This window comes from Portunus trituberculatus, chromosome 41, assembly GCF_017591435.1.
Source record: "Portunus trituberculatus isolate SZX2019 chromosome 41, ASM1759143v1, whole genome shotgun sequence".
NCBI classification, from domain to species: domain Eukaryota; kingdom Metazoa; phylum Arthropoda; class Malacostraca; order Decapoda; family Portunidae; genus Portunus; species Portunus trituberculatus.
Genome location: NC_059295.1, coordinates 35,604,205 through 35,620,501, shown reverse-complemented (window position 1 = coordinate 35,620,501; position 16,297 = coordinate 35,604,205). Strand labels below are relative to the sequence as shown.

The following is a 16,297-nucleotide window of genomic DNA, read 5'->3' as shown; positions in this document are numbered from 1 at the left end:
TGTGTGTCTTAGCATGCCAGTATGAATACAAAGAGGAAAACACACAGAAAACATCATAAAATGTGTCCTTTACTCTCTTCCTCCTTCATATTCCTCGTACTCCGCCTCCTCCTCATCCACTCACTTCTTCTCCCCTCTCCTATTCCCTCGTCTTTCTCTTCCACCTCCTCCCGGAACAAAATCAATTCAAGGCCACCACGTTTCATTTAGCCGCTACGTACACGCACGAACAAATATTCTGAAGCAAGAAAATTGAAAAGAAAAAAATGCCCTTCGTGTTTTATCCCTAAAATACGGTATCGAGAAAAAGTGTAATATATACATTTTTTTTTCTTCGTCAGCCAATGATTAAATTTCTTTTCATTTTATACTTCCATGTAGGAGGGAGTGCTGGGTAAGGGTCAAACAGCAAAGGAGGGAGAGAGAGAGAGAGAGAGAGAGAGAGAGAGAGAGAGAGAGAGAGAGAGAGAGAGAGAGAGAGAGAGAGAATGAGGGAGTTAGGCAACCAGGAAGATGGATAAGTTCCCAGATAAGCAGATAGAGAGGTACACAGGCAAGCAGACCAGCATGGAAGATGTAAAGCAGATGTGGTAAAATATAAATGAACTAGCAAACAGGAAAAAAAAACCAGGAAAAAAGCAGGAAGTGAGGTGAATGAGAAGGCATGATACAGTCAAGAAAGCGTGGATATATATAAGGACAAGCAAATAAGGAGAAGGGGTGAGATAAATAGAAGAGTATGTAAGCAGTAGAACGCAAGAAGAGAGATAGGCAAGCGAAAACGTAAGAAGACAAAAAGCAGGAGAGAGAGACAAGCAGAAAGGGAAGTATGTAAACAGAAAGAGAGATAGGAAGTCTGGCAAGAGGAGAAAAAGGGAGTAATGAAGGTAAGCAAACAGGTAGACATCCACGCTATCAAGAACAACTGGTGAAGGGAAATATGAGCAGCAAAACGTGTCACCTTCCTCATTCCCCTTACAAGACCCACACCCACAATCTGAGTTCCTGGTATTTCCACTGCTGGTGCTGCTGGTAAATGTTCGAGTGTCTGCATGGTGTATATGATAATCCCCAGTGAATTCCCTTCATTTTTTCACCTACTTTTACGCCCCTTCATCTGCCTCCTCTTAATCCTCTTCCTCTCTACCACTACCGTTGTTGTTGCTGCTGCTGCTGCTACTACTACTGCTACTACTACTACTACTACTACTACTACTACTACTACTACTACTACTACTACTACTGCTGCTACTACTACTACCACCACTATTACTGCTGCTACCACCACTGCCACCACTGCACCACCACCACTACTACCACCTACCACCACCACTACTACCACCACCACCACCACTACCACCACCACCACCACACCACCACCACCTGACCACTACCACTACCACTACTACCACTACCACTACTAATAATAATAATAATAATAATAATAATAATAATAATAATAATAATAATAATAATAATAATAATAATAATAATAATAATAATAATAATAATAATAATAATAATAATAATAATAATAATAATAATAATAACAATAATAACAATGATAATATTCGCTGATAACGATGGTAATGATGAAGATATATAAGTGTGTGTTTGTGTGTAATTCACCTCGGTCGTCTGCTGGTCACCCAGCCAGTCTTCCCACTAAGGAGCGAGCTCAGAGCTCATAGACCGATCTTCGGGTAGGACTGAGACCACAACACACTCCACACACTGGGAAAGCGAGGCCACAACCCCTCGAGTTACATCCCGTACCTATTTACTGATAGGTGAACAGGGGCCACACATTAAGAGGCTTGCCCATTTGCCTCACCGCGCCGGGACTCGAACCCGGCTCTCTCGATTGTGAGTCGAGCGTACTAACCACTTAACTACGCTGTGTGTGTGTGTGTGTGTGTGTGTGTGTGTGTGTGTGTGTGTGTGTGTGTGTGTGTGTGTATGAGTGTGTGTGTGTGAGAGAGGATCTCTATACAAGAATTTCGTCCTCTCTCTCTCTCTCTCTCTCTCTCTCTCTCTCTCTCTCTCTCTCTCTCTCTCTCTCTCTCTCTCTCTCTCATACAGCGTAAGGAGTCGAAGTCCCTTGTCTTCTAGAACGGTGATACCTCATAAGACCTAACCAGGGAGGGAGGGAAGGAGGGAGAGAGAGATGGAGGGACGGAGGATGGGAGGGTGGGAGGTAGGGAGGAGGGAGGGAGGGAGGAGGGAGGGAGGAAGGGGAAATGGGTGGAGAAGAGAGAGGAGAGACGGGTGAAAGAGCGTGAGTATGGAGAAGGGAAGGAGAAATAGGAAGAAGAGAGAGAGAGAGAGAGAGAGAGAGAGAGAGAGAGAGAGAGAGAGAGAGAGAGAGAGAGAGAGAGAGGAGAACAAAGCAAGAAAGGACCACCACAGAAGCTTTAAGAACAGAAGGAACAACAAAGACAGAGAAGAAGAAAAAAAATAAAGAAAGAAAAGAAAAAAGCGATCACAAAGATAACCACCACCACCACCACCACCACCACCACCAACAGTAACAACAACAACGAGAAACGAACTTCGAGACAGAGCGAGCGAGGCCTGTGTATTAATTCAGGGAGGGGTCCTGGTTACCTCAGTTCAGGGGTTCTGGTAGCTGCCTCTCAATAACAGCGGCCTGATGCCCTCCGTAATCCACACCGCCTCTCTGATTAACTCCTGACTCAGTGATTGCACGCGGCCGGGGAGGAAAGGAATGGGAGAAAGAGGAGGAGGGGAAAATAGGGAGAAAAGGAAGAGAAAGAGGAGGAGGAGGAGGAGGAGGAGGAGGAGGAGGAGGAGACCAGAAGCAGCAGAAGGAGCAAAAAAGTGAGTGAATGAGAGTAAGACAGGAAAGGGAGGAGAGAGAGAGAGAGAGAGAAGGGTCGTGTAGAGGAAGAGGAAGCGCTGTGAGGTCTCTTGGGGATAGAGAGAGAGAGAGAGAGAGAGAGAGAGAGAGAGAGAGAGAGAGAGAGAGAGAGAGGAATGGTGGTTGTGAGGGAGAGGGAGCAGGAGGGAGGGACACTGAGAGAAAGGAATGGTGAGGGAGTGAGGGGAGGGAGGGTTGTTGAAAGAAAAGGACGGATAAAGGGGAGAGCTGGTGAGTGAAAGGAAGGACAGAGTGATGGGGGAGAGGGGAGGATAGCAGGCCAACATGTAGCTAAGGGAAGCGCACCAGTGAGAGGAGGAACACTACAGTCAGGTGGCGGCGTGGGGCTGGCTGGACAGGAGCGATGGCTGAGGTAAGCCCTTGGTGGTGTGGCGGAGAGCAGAGGACCAGGGAAATAAATGATGAAAACCTAGCTGACCTGAGTACGTTTTCTTTTTCTGTTCATTTTGCGTCTCGCCAGTAAAACACTCCGCACTGGCGCATGTATTCAAAGATTTTTTAATGTTTTGTACAGGAGGCCAGCACCAACCGTAAAGAAATATGACTAAAAATGTAAAACTCCTGGAGGTTTTTTTTTTATTTTTCTTTTTTAACGCTGACTTGTGGGAAAAGGGCAGAGACTTGGGACTTAACACCACCACTGCACCTGTCCTCCCCGTGAAACCTTAAGAGTGAAGAGATTTGGTGCACCGCCGCTCGCCCCAGAAAGGGTTCGTGTATATCATATGCTGACTTAGACCACACGCCTCACGGGGATTTGACGAGGGGACAATGGCTACAAGATTTTCCAAGACTAATCCTCACCACGTAAAAATATGTGTTAAGAACTATTTTCAACTATAATATGGTTGGCGCAGGTACAGAAAAGAGTTGGACAAATGTTTTACAGCGTGGGCAAAGTAAAATGTAGAAAAAAAAAAACGGAAAAAAGAAAAGAAAATACTAGACTCCCTCTCGCACTTTTTTTCGTTGAGTGCGTTCTGAAGAAGGATTATATCTTTTTCAATTTAATCAAAAAATGACTTCGTTTTTAAAGCAAATTCTGCCAAGAACAAAGGAATCTATTTCACAACTAAACTTTCACGACAATTATGGTTTTCGCATAAACTATACCCAACCTACCCAAACTTGTTCCTGGCTCCAGCACACGGTAGGTAAGGCGGCGGCGGCGAGGACGAGGACGACGAAGAGGATGAGGACAAGGACAAGGATGAGGACGAGGATGAGGATGAGAATGAGAATGAAGATGAGGATGAGGACGAGGACGAGGACGAGGATGAAGATGAGGATGAGGATGAGAATGAGGATGAGGACAAGGAGATGGAAGAAAAGGAGGAAGATAACGGGGGGAAAGGAGGAGGAGGAGGAGGAGGAGGAGGAGGAGGAGGAGGAGAAGGAGGAGGAGGAGGAGGAGAAGGAGGAAGAGGAGAAGGAAGAGAAGGAGGAGGAAGAGGAGGTAGATAAGAAGGAGAAGGAGAAGGAGAAATAGAGGGATAAATGAGGCTATGATGCAATTTTCTAACATTTAAATCACAGGAATGCATTCAGAGTACCAGTCTTGTAAGGTTGAACTTGTGTTAGCTTTTTGTTTTTTACTGTTGCTCATGAAAATTAGCGAAAGGGCGACCTCATCACCTTAAATCAATGTATGAACTAACAGCAACAACAAAGACAACATTAACATTTAAAACACTGTGTGCAATCGTAAAGTTCCACTTTATATAAAAAAGGTAAATCATATAAAGACAACATAGAATTGTCTCTCCAGGTTTGCACTATGATTAAAGCAAAATACTGCTGAAAAAAAAAACATAAAACCCACATGCACACATCACACACACACACACACACACACACACACACACACACACACACAAACGTGAGCTCATAGTTTGGCCAGAGAAGCACATTCCCTCCCGCGGCGCCTCGCTCCTGGGCACTAATGTTCACAAAGAGAAAAGTTCTGACCAAGAGCCTCGCTGGATTTACTGAACTCCCTTCGCCGCTGAAATACTCCCTAGGATTTACCGCATGGCATCGCCTATTTCATGACGCCATTCCAACTTCCAATGTAAGACACCGAAAGGACTTTTGCCTTCTACAGCGCGGCAATGAAGGCGGCAGAAGAAGCTCTCTTAGGCCCCTGGACTAGATGGTGGATCGGGTCTCTTAGTGGATGTGCGGTAACTGGTGAGCTGAGGACATGACACGCCTGAAGAAGAGCTGCTGCCTGGTGTGTCATACTTTTAATTTTGATTCACACAGTGATCATCCCATGTTGCTACAGCTCGTTTAGTAGTGTTCTGTGTTTTGCGGCTCAGAGTTGGGGGAAGTAAGGAATGATTGATGTGGTGTGGTGATGGACGTGGGATAGTTAAAACTACCTCTCTCTTCTCTTCTCCTTTCTTCTCTTCTTCTCTCTTTTCCTCTTCTCTCTCTCTCTCTCTCTCTCTCTCTCTCTCTCTCTCTCTCTCTCTCTCTCTCTCTCTCTCTCTCTCTCTCTCTCTCTCTCTCCGCCTCTCTCTAAGAACCAATCGTTTCGTATGTTAATGGTAATGAGATGAAAGTTTTAATTGATAAGCAATTTGTATATACCGAAGTAGTTTGAAATTAAACTAAATCCAATATAAATCCAAGAAGTCAATTTGAGTTAGTTTGAACCACGGCGCAACAAGCCCGACAGGGAAGAGGAAGGAGGAAGACAGCGAAGATAAAGAACACGACGACAAAGACGAGGACGAGGAGAACGTTCACAGTGAGGAACATTTATAGAGTGACTTTTGAGACCTCATTCTGAAACACTTCCTCACAACAACTCCATTACTTAAAGAAAAAAATATAGATGAAGTGAAGTGAAGTGAAGTTTTTAAGGATGCTTCAACTCGATCTTTCAGTACGAGGACGCTTTACCATGTTCATTCTGCTTACTATATGGCGATTTTATACAGCTTCAGATACATATGTGGGGGATTAAAATAGTGAAGACTGTGGCCATTAATCTATTGACTTCCATAGACCCTTCTTAATGTCAATAAAATCGTCTAATCATACCCAAAACTCATGGTAAAACAGCGTTCCAGTATTAAGGGGTTAAGATTTCAAGTGATGCATTCACAACGTTTCTATGATATCAACAGGAAACACACTCTTATGAACACTAAACAGTCGTAATAACAGTGTGAAGCGTTGCAGAACAGTGGCTTTTGATGTGTGACAACAGCAAGTACCACCTTCTCCATGGAACAGGACAGCCATGCCTGCCCTCACGCCCCAAGTTTCCCTCTATCGGACTCCCTGCCTTGTGCGATCGATTTCCTTCCATGACCTCTTTCACAAACACTATTAGAATATGCACACACACAGACACACACACAAACACACACACACACACACACACACACACACACACACACACACACACACACACACACACACACACACACACACACACCAAAGCTTATCACGAAGAGCATTTTTTACAATAACAACATTTTGTGTCGGGAAACAACAGCTGTCGCCGGGCGGGCAAGACAGTGCGGCAAACAGGCAGACTTATCTCAATTCCCAACATTTTTCCTGTTTAGGGCAAGGAACGGCACCGGGGAGCGTCACTGTGCCACTTTCTTTCCTTTGTTTCTTCTCTTTTCTCTTCTTCCACCTCTTGCACTTTTTTTCATCCATCACTCCTTATGAAACTAATACATATTCATAGTTACTGTTTTTTAATTTAAATAAAAAAAATCTCTAGTGACCGATATGCCTTTATTTTTTGCCATTCTTCCTCAGGCTTATCCATCTGTTACGTAAGCATCAGTGGCCCGGAGAATTTGGTGAAGGTAAGGATGAAATCAGGAATTCTGATCTTTTCTTTTTTTTTTTTTTCTTGAAGATTAGAGTGACTCGATGACTCGGTAGGAAGAAAGGGAAACAGGAAGGAATGGGGAACACTAAGCAGGTAGAGATGAAGGTGATGGGGAAAGGGGAAAGGAGAAGCATAAAGTGAAGTAAGAGATGGGGAGAAAGTGATTTGGAGTGAGGATATAACAGAAGGGAGTCGGGTATGGGATGGGAAGGCAGTGTAGGGAGGTGGATGGAATGATTGAGAGATTAGGATAGATAAAAATGGACAGAGTTTGGCATCAGAGTGTTACAGTGGGATAGAAAGAGAAGCGTTCATAGATGCCACAATATTATGAGCGAGTGTGGCAGAGTGAAAGACGAGTGTACTTTCCCATGCCATGTACTGAATCAAATTACGTTCATAGTGCAATGTCAGTCAATCCATAGCGACTCTCTCTCTCTCTCTCTCTCTCTCTCTCTCTCTCTCTCTCTCTCTCTCTCTCTCTCTCTCTCTCTCTCTCTCTCTCTCGTGAAGGAAAAAATAGAGACACGTTTCCTGACACGTTTTAGGACCCCAAATTCACCACCACGAATTAGAGAAGGGCATTATTTGAAGGCCTTCAAAAAATTTACACGGTTTGAATCCGGAAGAGAACTTGCCGCCAATGATAACGTCTGTTAGGTGTAGCAGATGAAAATATTGTTAGCTACAGGAGATAAGATTATTTTTGAATGGTGTTCTTGTGTGTGTGTGTGTGTGTGTGTGTGTGTGTGTGTGTGTGTGTGTGTGTGTGTGTGTGTGTGTGTGTGTGTGTGTGTGTGTGTGTGTGTGTGTGTGTGTGTGTGTGTGTGTGTGTGTGTGTGTGTGTGTGTAGTGTGGAATGATCTCTCACCTTTATTTGTGAGTAAAAATTTTCCCTATTGTCTCCTGCCCACTGAAACAGACCTTCGACAGATTGAGAACCTCGCACACTCATACAACTGTCATTATGAGTCCGATCATCTCCTGGGGCCGCGTATTCCTTCTCCCTCTCCCTCCCTCTCTCTCTCTTTGTACGAGTCATCTTCGCCATCCGTCGCCTCACTTCTTTCAACACCTCAGACATGCACCATTTCTCGGCACCATAACAAGGCAGTATCTAACGCATTACTACCAGGCTGAGGGGCGAGTGTGCTGGCGTGATGGGAGGCGAGATATGGAGCTGCGACAGGGTGAATAGGGAACAGTGATGAAGGGGGGTCCGGCAAGGTGATGGGTGAGTAAAAGTTATAGGGAATGAAACAGGTATATAAAGGAGAAAGGGTGCAGCACGGAGGAGGTACGATGCAAGGGTGAACAGAGAGAGAGAGAGAGAGAGAGAGAGAGAGAGTTTAGTATATCGTATTGTACCAGAAAGCACCAGAATAAAAGTAGATGAAAGGATCAGGGCAAGAAGAGTCATGCAAAAGTGAAAAGTAGATGCGAACTAACAGAAACAGATTTTGGTGATGGTTAAAATGTCTGTAGTGATGGAAGTGAAGACAGGTGTGTGTGTGTGTGTGTGTGTGTGTGTGTGTGTGTGTGTGTGTGTGTGTGTGTGTGTGTGTGTGTGTGTGTGTGTGTGTGTGTGTGTGTGTGTGTGTGTGTGTGAGCCAAAGTTGCGTTCTCTTGTGCTTATCTTTCGAATTATATCCTGAAATCTAAATAATTGCCTACATTATGAAAATTAATAGTGAAAAGCTTATATAAAAAGCTTATGCAATGCAGCTGGTGGAGAAATGTCAGAAAGCAACACACACAAGCCAAAAAAATTAAGAATAAAAAATTAGAGAAAAATATGTACAGTAAAAACGCAAATTTTCTTTAAAAAATAATTTAAGAATTTCATCATCATTATTACCACTACTAATACCCTCACCACCACCACCACCACCACCACCACCACCACCACCACCACTAAAGAATTAGAAATACAGAACAAAATACAAGAGAGAGAGAGAGAGAGAGAGAGAGAGAGAGAGAGAGAGAGAGAGAGAGAGAGAGAGCGATGATAATGGAAAAAAAAGGACAGATAAACTTTCCTTCCAACTCTCAACCTTTCTTGCATAATAAAAAGAAGGACGGAAAACATCCTCACCTTCACTCGATCCTTTTTTCTCTCTTCTCTAAGCACGCCTTGCTTTTACACTCCAAAAACACACCTTCTCAAAATTGGCTCTTGACTCCCTCCAGCCGCGCTTGTGCAGAGAATCAATTTATCGCCCCATAAACCACCGTGGAAGCCTTGTACCTCGGCTGCCCATAAATAACACGACACTACCACTGCCACCAACGCCCGCCAGCCACCACGGGACACAGTGAGCCAGCCACCCACTCACACACCCAGCCAGCCACCCACATACCCCGCTAGCCCACTAGCTCATCAGTTCATCAGCTCACCACCCTGCCCGGGACATAGCCAGATCAGGACGGAGCCACTCCCAGGTCAAAACTACTACTCCGGGACACAAGCACCTCAGGTGTTTCCACTTTCATTCATCCTTATCGGGCGCCAGCCTCGGCAAACTATTTTTTTTTTCTTTTTAGCGATGCATCTGGATATCGCCACCTCTCTCTCTCTCTCTCTCTCTCTCTCTCTCTCTCTCTCTCTCTCTCTCTCTCTCTCTCTCTCTCTCTCTCTCTCTCTCTCTCTCTTCTTCTTTAGAGGAGGGGAAGTAGTACTGGGGCACCGGGTCCAGTTCGTCATCTGTAAAGAGGAGCCTTTCTTTCCTCCCCACTGACCTTGAAAAGTTCCCAATTTCTTAATTTAACGCTCTCATTCTTCCTGCTCATTCAGTTTCTTTGGCTGGCGGGGCACGTTTCTGCGACACAGAAAAGACTGACTTGTCATGGCAAAAAGAAAAAAAATAGTTGGTGGTTAATGTGTGTTTAATATTAATTAATCTTTTCTTTCCCACTCAGTTGAGTTGTTAACAAAATTCAAATTTCTTGGTCTCATACTAAAGCAACACTATCGACCCTTTAGTTTCTCCCTTTCCACTCTTATTCATGAACATGGGGAATAGAGGAGGAAGAAGCCTTGAATAGGACTTCCTCACAAATAATTATTCCGTAGTTCGCCTCTACCGTTCTCCGTTCTCCTTACTCTATTATGTAAGTTTAATGCCGCGTTCGCTTTGTATTGTAATATAGAATATTGGACAGTATTATCAGTTAGTTTCTGCGCAGCAAAAGCGAAAGGTCTCCTTAAATTACATTTTGTAATTTTCCCTCCGGGTGGGAGTAATTTGCCAAAGTGGAAACTCTAATATATGTGCTATATCTTTTCACGCGGGTGAGAGATGAATTGCATGAAGTCTGCTTGAGGGAAGGAGGGACGGCGGGAGGCGTGGAAGGGGACTGGTGTGAGCAGGAATAGAATCTGTTTAATGAATGGGACATTTGGGATATTTTATAACACAATTTGAACACAAAATTCGGGAAGTAGCACACCTCCGTCTTCATTGAACATCTGCTACTGAACAGATAAAAGTGTTCGTAATGAAGAACATGTACATACACTTAACCAACTCTATAATGGAACTTTTAACATGGTTATTACAGACAAAAGAAATCTACTCGCCTAGATATTCACTTTAAGCATGATAGTCCTTCTTTTCTTGAGATTCTTTTAACTTATTATTCTTAAACTTCCTCGCATTATTTCGGTTCGTGCTTGGAATATGGCTGGATTCCCAATAAAACACCCTTGACCAGTCCATGACAGGGTCTGATCTGAACCCTTCCTACCACAATCCCCCCCACCTCACTCTCCTTCCCCCTCATCTTTAAAAGGAGCAGCAGGTGAGGAAATTTACCTATCCCCTTCCGGGGTGAGGCCGCTGAAGAGTTGACAAACTTTATTAGAGGAGTCGCTTCAACACTCATTTTTCAGTGCTAAGTATGCTAATGTGGCACATTAATTAACCTGCGGGTGCTTGGGATTTAGAGCTTTTTTACTGAGTTGAATTAGTTGGCGGCCGAGGAGCGATGGGAGACGGGCCGGCCATTACAACTTTTTAGGTATTAGCGGAAGTTTTAATGTCTAGAAGATCCTTTATGTTTCCTATTAAAATTTCCCTTCCTTGGACGTGGTCGTGGAAAGAAAGGGTGAGAAAAGGGAATGTAGCCCATGCATGAACAAAGAGACGGAGCTAGCGCCGGAAAACGAACGGCAAACGCAGCGGCGGACGATCAGCGTCACTATTCTCGCTTAAAGATAAAATTAACATCAATAACATCTTGCCCCGTTAAATATTCATCCTATAAATTAGAAAAAAACTTAACATTTTACACCTCTCTAATTTTTCCTCGTCATTCCCACCTGTCTCTATATCACCCCGCCGCTGGAAATGCGGGAAACCGTGTCGGGCAAGAGGTGTACCCAGAGATAAACCTTTGCCCCACAGGAGACAGTGGATTTATTAAAGCCCCCAAGAGAAAACTTACTTAATTAGGTGCCTTCTGAGATTAATGGCTCGGAGATCTTCCTAAAACATTTCTTTAAGACTTGGGTGAGCGCGCACGATGGCGATTCAATGAATGTAAAATCCGACAAAAGACCTTAGAAACACCACCGCAAGCCGCGCGCTGCGTACCTGCCCGCACAGACATTCACATATTCACAAGGATTTTTCTTTTTTTTTATTATTTTTACTTACGAGTGTATATAAAAAAAATATTTCAACCGATACGTATTTAAAATCACTGACAAACGCAAAGTCATTTACAGGAGGGCAACTCACTCATGGCGGTCATTTTGGAGTACTTCTCTTCTAACGATTTCAACACACCTATAACTAAAGTCGTGTGCCGCGCGATCCTTTCCTCACCCTGCACGGTCGTGTGTGTGTGTGTGTGTGTGTGTGTGTGTGTGTGTGTGTGTGTGTGTGTGTGTGTGTGTGTGTGTGTCTAACCATGGAGTGCCAGTGTGAATGTCAGTGTCAGTATACGAGTGCCGCAGAAGTGTGTGGATGAGTGTATGGAGGGTTCGGTGGTACCATTCTTGCCGTCCCGCTGCCCCCGGAGTGGCTTTTCTACTGCCAGGTCTCTGCTGCTGTAAAAAAAATAAATAAATAAATAGATAAATAAAAGATTAAAGCGTGTGCTTTGTTTTCGTATGCCTAATTTCGCCACAATAGACAAGCTGCTCTTCCGACATTGTTATGAAAGCATCGCATACATATCTAGCGGGAGAAGTAAAGATTTGGCTGTTGGGCCCTCCTTGTGTGTGTGTGTGTGTGTGTGTGTGTGTGTGTGTGTGTGTGTGTGTGTGTGTGTGTGTGTGTGTATTTTTCTTCCTTGAAGCAAAGCTAAAAACTATATCAATTTACCTTTTCACTTATTCTCTTGTAAAATCAATAATTCTCTGAGCGCAGCGAATAATGGAGAGCCACACTGATGCCATGGGGCTGGCAACACGATACCAGAACTCCCGTGTTGCTTCGGAGAGGTTGCCCACACCCTAGAGGTAACCAAGGTGGCGCACAAAATTATATCAAAAAATGAAAAATTCTTTAGTTGTTTTTTTTAGGTGACAGTCAGGCTCGCTGGATTTTGTCAATAAACCTGCGAGGAACACCTATTGTCTACACTAAATGGCATTTAGAATAATCATTTCGGCTTCAGCCGCGATCCATGCTCCCTGATTGCCGCGCTTAACAAGGCACGGCGTCGTCCCGCTGCATCGGGGGTGCGGAGGCGTCACTTATTCCATTCTTAAGATAAAACTTATGGGGATAAAACTTTATGTGCAACCTACTTCTCAGGGTTCATTAAGTTGTCTATTTAATTAAGAAAATGGCTTTTCCCAGAAGTGGTTGGGATAATTAATTACCCAAGTTCTCCACTTCATTCTGCTGCGTTTTGTTAAGACTTTGATTGATATGATTTTAAGGCACCAAATTAGAGTAGTTTACGCTCCAGGGATGCCGTTGGGAAGAGAATCACAAAATCTGAGAATAAGAAAGCTTCAATGCACTATTATGACAATGAAAGCTGCAGAAAAGTGGACCAGACGTCACAGTGGCCTACCTGCGATACTCAAATATCGTAATGACGAGGGAAAATGCCGGGTACTCACCTGTATGCCGTCGATGATGGGCTTGCAGTCCGTCTGTTCCACGCCGGGGCTCACCTCCACCACCAGCCCCTCGTACCCACCATCCTTCAGGCGCAGGTGGTTGCTCCCTTGCCAGCTGGACGAGGATGATTTTTCAGCTTCAGTTCGCTTTTGCCTTTCCGCGAGGTCCTCTTTCTGGACCGAGGACACACGCTCGGGGCCAGTCTTTACGCCCTTTGGGAAAGAGTTATGAGTGGCCCTGACTGGATCATTCCACTTGGAGCTGAGGTACGGCCCGCTGTACGGCTTCTTCCGCTCACTTCTCCACTGCAGCGTCTGGCTGGAGATGGGCCTGACGTTCGATTCGATGCGGGTTTGAGGGAGATCTTGCAGGTCGCCGTGACGATGATCTCGCTTGTGGTGGTGACTCGTCTCTCGCGTCGCGTCCACCTCAGAGGCAGATTGCGAGTCGGCAGGCAGCACGAGGCCGACCACAACCACCATCATAACTGCCACGCCCTTCATGGGGAGCGCTCGGCAACGCCTAGCCCTCTGGCGGCGTGCGGCGACGCTGACCGTATTGTGATTCAGACAAGAAGTCGAGTTAGGGTTTCGAAGCTCGAGTTCTTTCATTTTTGCAGAGGGATTACGCCATGTGAGACATAAGCCACCCGTTCCAAGAAATGTACCACCAACACGACACAGCAGCAAGAGCCACACACGCTGAGATCCCACAGCTGGGCCTGAAACACAAAAACATAATTATTAGGCTTTCCCATTAGGATGAATTATAATAAAGGATCATGATCCTTGTAATAATCACATCCATACATAAAAAAAAAATAACGAAATATCTAAAACATTTTTCACCATATTTGTTCTTGTACACTAGTAGCATACGCGCACGCACACACACACACATACTCACACACACACACACACACACACACACACACACACACACACACACACACACACACACACACACACACACACACACACACACACACACACTGGCACACACAGCCAGAGGACCGGGGTTCGATTCCCCGGCCGGATGGAGATATTTGGGTGTGTCTCCTTTCACGTGTAGCCCCTGTTCACCTAGCAGTGAGAAGGTACGGGATGTAAATCGAGGAGTTGTGATTTTGTTGTCCCGGTGTGTGGTGTGTGCCTGGTCTCAGGCCTATCCGAAGATCGGAAATAATGAGCTCTGAGCTCGTTCCGTAGGGTAACGTCTGGCTGTCTCGTCAGAGACTGCAGCAGATCAAACAGTGAAACATACACACACACACACACACACACACACACACACACACACACACACACACACACACACACACACACACACACACACACACACACACACACACACACACACACACAAACGATGTTGTCGGCAAACACTCCATTCTTCCGCCCCTCACGCCTCCTTCGCCTCGCTAACACTCAGTCACTCCAATCACGACAAGATTAAATTACGTAAAAATTTTTCCCTCAGCAAAACCAAGTGACTGGTTGTGAAAGTAGCGTCATAATACATATTGTTAATATATAATCATCGGTTAGTGATGGAGGCTTTTGTTCAGAAAAAAAAAAAGATTCTATAGACAACAGCACCAAAGTAATAAAGAATGCATATCGAGGTTATTTCAGTTAAGAATTTTTTTAAAACTTCAACGGAATTAAACACACACACACACACACACACACACACACACACACACACACACACACACACAGCCCGGTAGCTCAGTGGATAGAGCGCTGGCTTCACAAGCCAGAGGACCGGGGTTCGATTCCCCGGCCGGGTGGAGATATTTGGGTGTGTCTCCTTTCACGTGTAGCCCCTGTTCACCTAGCAGTGAGTAGGTACGAGATGTAAATCGAGGAGTTGTGATTTTGTTGTCCCGGTGTTTGGTGTGTGCCTGGTCTCAGGCCTATCCGAAGATCGGAAATAATGAGCTCTGAGCTCGTTCCGTAGGGTAACGTCTGGCTGTCTCGTCAGAGACTGCAGCAGATCAAACAGTGAAACACACACACACAAACACACACACTGTTCATCATAACAATTAGAGACACTAATACAATGGAAGAGTGACCTCCGCTATCCCACAGAACGTTACCACCACCCAGACATCCCTCCACGGCGTCACACAGGCTTCACAATTCACGGGACGTAGCAACAACTTCTCGTGAAGCCGAACGCTGCCTGACACTTGAGGCAAAATAAGAGGATGAACAAAGGTGTAAAACAAGTGAAAGTTATCCTCTCTCTCTCTCTCTCTCTCTCTCTCTCTCTCTCTCTCTCTCTCTCTCTCTCTCTCTCTCTCTCTCTCTCTCTCTCTCTCTCTCTCTCTCTCTCTCTCTCTCTCTCTCTCTCTCTCTCTCTCTCTCTCTCTCTCTCTCTCTCTCTCTCTCTCTCTCTCTCTCTCTCTCTCTCTCTCTCTCTCTCTCTCTCTCTCTCTCTCTCTCTCTCTCTCTCTCTCTCTCTCTCTCTCTCTCTCTCTCTCTCTCTCTCTCTCTCTCTCTCTCTCTCTCTCTCTCTCTTTTCACCGAAACACAAGCACATTCAAAATAATTCCAGAAGCGAACAATACTAACATTCAATGCAAAATGAGTAAGATGAATATATGCATCCAGTTATGTTCAGCATTGTGTAATAAGCCTCCACAGAGACAAGTGCGGGGAAATTATTATCGTTCATATTCCAGATACACGTAAAGCAATGCTTTCTCTCGTACCGGTCTGTCTGTTTAGTCCATTTGTCTGTCTGCCTGCCTGCATGGCTGTTTGTCTGCCTGTGTCTTTTCTCTTTATTTGTTGCTTGGAGTTGCTTTATTTCAACGACACAATTTTGATAAGCAGTGCTCTGATAGTTTACATTTAGGTTTTATCATTTATTAATTTATTCTTTTGACTTTTCATTAACTTTAAATTTCGTGACACTATGTTGTTCTGCATATTTTTTTATCTCTATCTAGTCTGTTTATCTATTCATTATATAATGATAATCATAGAATTTCTTCATCTAAAGGAGTTTAGAATATCTTAACTCATCTTCCATTTCCTGTACAACCACTCACTCCATTACTAGCACTTCCACCTCCCACCTTCCACTCACTGACAATAGCGGCACAGTCTAATAGAACACGGCGTCACAAGGCGGTGCATTGAAGCTTGCATGAAGCTTGCATGACGCCACGCCTGAGAGCGTCTGACTTCAGGGAGGAGGAGGGAAAAGCGAAGGGTACACACATACATATTATATACATGCGGTGCAGTACACACTTCCTGGGGTACGAGAGCCTGCGGAGAGGAAAATGGTTCGTGGAGTATGTAATTATCCCTCAAGATTAAAGGAAATAAAAACTCCCACAGGCAAAAAGAAAGTGCGCGTTCTTCTAGGAGGTGGAAATCAATGGTTCGCCAAGGGAGGTAAGGACCGGAATGGCGGCAGGGAGGAAAGAAAGAG

General features: G+C 44.8%; 1 protein-coding gene across 1 annotated transcript in view; it reads right to left on the bottom strand.

The window, feature by feature from the left end:
* The window catches only part of LOC123516977 (calcium-activated chloride channel regulator 2-like), a 474,742-nt gene that overhangs the window by 386,092 nt on the left and 72,353 nt on the right, over positions 1-16,297 (bottom strand). Inside the window, exon 2 of the mRNA XM_045276779.1 lies at positions 12,844-13,565. Within this exon, the coding sequence (XP_045132714.1) occupies positions 12,844-13,455 (612 nt within the window). The 5' untranslated portion in view covers positions 13,456-13,565. The remainder of the gene's footprint in view (positions 1-12,843; positions 13,566-16,297) is intronic.